The sequence below is a fragment of the Protopterus annectens genome, chromosome 9.part0 (assembly GCF_019279795.1).
Source record: "Protopterus annectens isolate FY-2018-M chromosome 9.part0, PAN1.0, whole genome shotgun sequence".
In the NCBI taxonomy this organism is placed as follows: domain Eukaryota; kingdom Metazoa; phylum Chordata; order Ceratodontiformes; family Protopteridae; genus Protopterus; species Protopterus annectens.
The window spans coordinates 288,779,139-288,785,138 of record NC_056743.1 but is presented as its reverse complement, the minus strand read 5'-3'; the positions used below and the strand labels follow the sequence as shown (position 1 = coordinate 288,785,138).

General features: G+C 39.2%; 1 protein-coding gene across 2 annotated transcripts in view; it reads left to right on the top strand.

Moving 5' to 3' along the window:
* The first annotated feature begins 113 nt into the window (after positions 1-113).
* The window catches only part of USH1C (USH1 protein network component harmonin), a 3,114,702-nt gene continuing 3,108,815 nt past the window's right edge, over positions 114-6,000 (top strand). The window contains exon 1 of one of the 2 annotated variants that reach the window (XM_044082874.1): positions 114-413. In XM_044082874.1, the coding sequence (XP_043938809.1) occupies positions 378-413 (36 nt within the window). In that variant the 5' untranslated portion in view covers positions 114-377. The remainder of the gene's footprint in view (positions 414-6,000) is intronic. The other variant, XM_044082873.1, reaches the window with a different exon arrangement.

Here is a 6,000-nt window from a genome sequence, read left to right as displayed (position 1 = left end):
AATATTATTATGATATATATAACAGATACAAACTTGCAGACTTAATTGACTATTAGTACAATTACATTAAGTACAACCCATATTTTCTTAGCCACAAAACTTGACAGATCAGATGATCCTACCGATGGTACTGTGAATTACCATCTTCTAACGCTCCGCCTGCCAGTGAACTTTGCACTTCAGATTACTATTACCAAGGCTCTAGGGAGCGTGCGAGAGAGAGGAGAGCCTGGCTGCTGCGTTCCTCTAGTTGGTAAGTTGCAGCGCAGGCACATAATAACTGACAGAAAGGGGAGAGAGAGAGAGAGAGAGAGGAAGGGAGAGGCGAAAGAGAAAGGGTAACTACGACACGACGACCGCATCAGGAAGCCTAAAACATGGAGAGGAAAGTTGCCCGAGAATTTAGGTTAAAGGTAAGTGTTTTTTCGTCGAAGTTTAAAACTTCAACTGAGTTTGAGATTTCTTCTTTTTTTTTTAAATAAACCGCTACCTGTTCGGTATCATTTTTATTTTAAAGATGGGGCTAGGTTGCTAAACATGCTGTGACGCTAGACTTGTCAGTGTATATCACTTATCCGCAGGTGTGCGACGCATAGAATAAGCCAACGGCAAAGGCTGTATTATCCAGGCTAACTATATTACCTACAAAGTGACTAAGAAAACGGAACGATGCTGTACTGCTCACAGAGGGGAAGGACGATGAGTAGTTTGACAAAATTATATGCATTTCAGGGACTGTAGTTGTCAAAACGTTGTTTTAGCGAGGAAACACTTTTTTCTTGACCAGATTAAGAAACGTTTTAAATATTTATTTACTTTGTAGTGGCAGCTGTCGAGGTAATAGAAGACCCTCTCTATTACCATTCTGGGTGAGACGGCTCGGCATTTATTTGAACTTTGACCTGCGGTTAGTAACCTGACTGCGTTGTACTTTCTAAGATAGTGCTCGTTCGTTCGTTGCTTTCTATTTTTCGCGTCTTTTTAATGTTCCTGGGCGTACTGATTTTTTAAGAAATGATTAAGTGAAGTAATCTATGATCCACACGTGTGTAGAAAGTAGTTTCACTGTAAGTAGATGTAGGATTAAAGTATCTATTCTTATTGCACCTATGGGCTCCGGATGTGGTGATTTACATTTAAATGGACTGCTACCCGATCTGCTGTAATGAATAATATTTTTTGATAAACAGTGACATGTCATTTACGAAATGAATTTAAAGTTTAAAAATGTTCAAGTATAATTGAAAAAACAGTATGTTTGCCTTTCTTGATTATGTTTTATAACACTGTTTTACAGTATCCGGAAAGGCATTGCACTTCATCAGTTTTATGGCTAGAGTGGACATCTCTATTATATTAAAAATGCTGAGCATTTCAGTTTAGTGGACAAGACAAGAACAACGAATAAAAAGACTGATCCCAGATGTTCACTGAAGCACAAATCCTTCCAGATAATTTATTTTACAGTTAATTTGGCAAGGCCAAGTGGAAAAAAAGAACGAACAGAACAGTTACATTATATTGTTATAATTTCATTTGAAAAATGTGTCACCCTGAACTGCAACATCAAAATGATACATTGTGCACTATTTGCAGCGTATTATCAAAAATAATATACTTTGCATATTTTAGCATACCACTGTCTACTATTCTGATGTCTCTTCTATGTTGCCTTTGTACTGCACCCATCTTCTCCACTTGTCTGTATTTTTATTTATTTATTTTTTGTGTAAAGTGCTTTTCTACTACAGAGCTCTGTGCCTTGTTCTGCCTTGTAGTACATCTGAAAATCTGTATATGACTTCAACCATCACTGGCTTCTTGTATCCTGTACCTCACTGTCTACTGCATCATTTAATTCATATATTGTATTTGTTATTTTTATTTTGGTATCTACTGTTAACTTGTGTACTTGAGTATTCAATTGTAATTTTAAATTTTCTCAGGATTTATTGCTTAACAATGCATTGCTTTGTATTCTATGTGGAGCTTTTCTCCCTGGGCCTTCACTGCATACCTCTTGTGTACCTCATTACGAGGAAAGTACCTCATTTGGGGTCTTAAAAAGTTCATGTTCCTCAGTGTTCCACATTGAAAGACTGTCACACATTCAGTGTTAGGATTTTTTAAGTGAAATCCATGGTAAATAGAAATGAATCATATTAATTAATTAAAATATCTTCTTTATAAGTAAAACCAGCATATTTTAACCATCCTATGGCCTTCCTAGTTGAAGTTGTTAGTAAGCCATTAGTATGTGTTCCACATTTTGCCCATTTTTTCCACATTATGAGGGCTAGTGTTCCTCATTTTGAAGATGGAAGGTTGAGAGCTATGCTTCACTGAAAATGGACTCATGCTCAGTTGGACATACCCAATTAACAAATGTCAAGTAAATAATTCAGAAAGTAAATCTCAAAGTAAAATTTAGGCCAGCCTTCAAAACAAGTTCTCGAAACTATGTACATGGTCAAAGACCAGTTTGTTGTTTGTCTTTTCCCGGTTAGGGGTCGCCACAGCGGAATGGTCCGCTAATGATTGGCAGTAGATTTTTATGGTGCGAGTTGCCAGCCCGAAACCCAACCTTCAGCGAAGGCACGCCCATTTGGTGTGATGTAGGCCTCTGAGAGAAAATTAACTGACTGAATGACTGGGGTCAACAAATACCTTCTTGTACCATAGGAAATGAGCATCAACCTATCATTTCCACCCTCCCCTGCCTGACGGTTTAGCTTGTGAATCACTATTTGAACTTGTGCCTTCAGGTCATTCTTAGAGTTTAAGCCCTGTTGAACAACAAAGCTGGATAGTTCGGAACCATGTTTTTGTAAGATGAGCCACAGTGAAATTTTAAAAAAGTAAAATGTTTGGAATACAAATGTCTAGCAAAATTTATATTCTTATCAAGTCATACTAGTTTATATTGATTATGTTTCATAGATTGAACCTTACTTAGGAACAAATCCCTTACATTCTGTTTTTATTCACCAAAGTGATATTTTTGTAGTATCAACAAAAAATTAAATCTAGCTAAGTGCAGTTCACCAGAACAGGTATATTAGTAAGTAATTTTCATTTTCTGGAAAGAGTATTACAGGAGGATTCTACAGAACATAATGACATGTGCCTAAAAATAGAGCCTTGTGAATCCAAGGTGATTACTGGAAAGCAGCACCTGTAAAGAGCCTATGCAAATCAGAATTTGACGTGAAAGTGGAAGAGAAATCAGACAGAAAAGAAGGTATTTTGTTTTGGAATTGATATATACATGAAAAAAAAAAAGAAAAGAAATTTGCCGTATCAAGAAATCTTTTCTTACTTGAACTACTGCTACAGATGAGTGCTCAAAGTATTCCTTTACAGAAATGTCAATGAAAAAAAGTTTCAGCATTTTTGTCACTTATCCATAGCCTCACTTTGAAAACTGCTAATTCTCTAACTAAATTAGACAATGTACAAGACACCATTTTAAACCAGACCAAGATGCTGAAATCTTTGAAAAAATAAAGTTTACATGCCCAGGATAAAAAATGCATTAAATTGCAGTGATGAAAGGATGAAGGAAGAGGATAGCCCAACAGACTTCCTATTGAAGCAAAACACTTGGTTACTTAATAAAAATTGAAGACCTTGGAAACGGGACAAAGAACCAGTATAAGAATATTTATAGGTTCATAGGTTTATACTAGGCTATCTGCCCTAAGGCATTTATAAGCCTAGCCCAAATTTTGTAGGCTTACCCCTTATATGAAAAAATACTGTGCCCATTAGTTTGTTGTGCCTCTGTCCAGCAGTGACACAGAGATGATTCCCGGGGTAAACCTACGATCTCCCATCCACAGGTCTAGATTTCTCTTGAACAGAGTCAGCGAGGTGCTCTGCCTCACATGGACTGGGATTTTATTCCACAGCATAGGGAGTCTCTGAGTGCAGGGGCGGCTCGTGGCATAGGGCTGCCGGACTGCAGCCCCCTCAAACATAAAAAAAGAAAGAAAACAAAAAAAAAAAAACATTTTTAAAATTGGACTTTGCGCATAGACCGTCGGCTTATCGGTCTATGCGCATGCTCAAGGCACCATCCCATAGGGGACACAAGGCGTCTGTGCACTTTTACAGTGCACAGACCCGTCCGGACTGCAAGAGGAGCAGCAGGGACTCGGGACAGAGCCTCAGGGATCTCGGCCGGGAAGGAGCATGTGGATCTCGCGGGTCTTCAGTATTGCGGGAAGGGATGTGTATGTGCTGGACGTTAACTCTGGATGTATTCATTCAGGTAAGGTGCCTTTTAATTTACAATGTTTATTTTTCTTGAGTTTGTGTATGGTGCTTGTGCTTTACTGGAGTTTGTGTATGGTGCTTGTGCTTTACTGGAGTTTGTGTATGTGTATGGTGCTTGTGCTTTACTGGAGTTTGTGTATGTGTATGGTGCTTGTGCTTTACTGGAGTTTGTGTATGGTGCTTGTGCTTTACTGGAGTTTGTGTATGGTGCTTGTGCTTTACTGGAGTTTGTGTATGGTGCTTGTGCTTTACTGGAGTTTGTGTATGGTGCTTGTGCTTTACTGGAGTTTGTGTATGGTGCTTGTGCTTTACTGGGGAGATTGTGTGTGTGTGTGTGTGTGTGTGTGAAAATGCCCCAGGTGCTTATGGTGGTGTGGTAGGAATGCCTCAGGCTTGAACCCTGTACCCTGTATGCAGGTGTTAAAGACTTGAGTTCCTACCCACCACCATTAAAAAATTTCAGATTTTTACCTCATATTCGATCTGATCTGTTCCTCATAATATCTGTGGTTTGTAAATGTTGCAATGCTTGATATTTGATGGTGTAGTAGCATTGTTGCCTCACAGCTGCAGGTTCTTGGGTTTGATTCTTGGCTGGGGTTCCTTCTTTGTGGGGTCTGTATCTTCTCCCTGTGTTTGTGTGGGTTTGCTTTTGTGCCCTCCCATGTTACAAAGACATGTCTGCATTATTTCTTCCTGGGCCTCCGCTGAAAATTTGTTTATTTGTTCCAAGTCAGACTGTCCTGATTAAAAATGTTAAATAAAATTGATAGGCATTTGAATTTCAGACTTAAGGGTTTCTGAATGTTTAATTCCTTGCATTTGATGGTGCAGTGGTCGTATTGTTGCCTCACAGCTATAGGTTTTCTGGTTTGATTCTTGGTTGGGGTGGCTTCTGTGGAGTCTGCATCTCCTCCATGTGTTTGTGTGGATTTGCTCTGGTGCCCTGCCATTTTACAAAGACGTGTCTGCAGTTGTAATCCCTGCTGAAAATTGGTTTTGTTCTGTCCGCAGTAAAATTGGCAGGCATTTGAATTTCAGACTTCAGGTTTCTGAATGTTTAATTCCTTGCATAATTGAGGTGGTAGTATTGCTCACAGCTATAGGTTTTCTGGTTTGATTCTTGGTTGGGGTGGCTTCTGTTTGTCTGCATCTCCTGCCTGTGTTTGTGTGGATTTGCTCTGGTGCCCATTTTACAAAGATGTGTCTGTAATCCCTGCATCTCTGCTGAAAATTGTTTTTGTTCTGTCCGCAGTAAAATTGACAGGCATTTGAATTTCAGCCTTCAGGTTTCTGAATGTTTAATTCCTTGCAGATTTGATGGTGCAGTGGTAGTATTGTTGCCTCACAGCTATAGGTTTTCTGGTTTGATTCTTGGTTGGGGTGGCTTCTGTGTGGAGTCTGCATCTCCTCCATGTGTTTGTGTGGATTTGCTCTGGTGCCCTGCCATTTTACAAAGACGTGTCTGCAGTTTTAATCCCTGCTGAAAATTGTTTTTGTTCTGTCCAGTAAAATTGACAGGCATTTGAATTTCAGACTTCAGGTTTCTGAATGTTTAATTCCTTGCAGATTTGATGGTGCAGTGATAGTATTGTTACCTCACAACTATAGGTTTTCTGGTTTGATTCTTGGTTGGGGTGGCTTCTGTCTGCATCTCCTCCCTGTATTTGTGTGGATTTGCTCTGGTGCCCTGCCATTTTACAAAGACGTGTCTGCAGTATT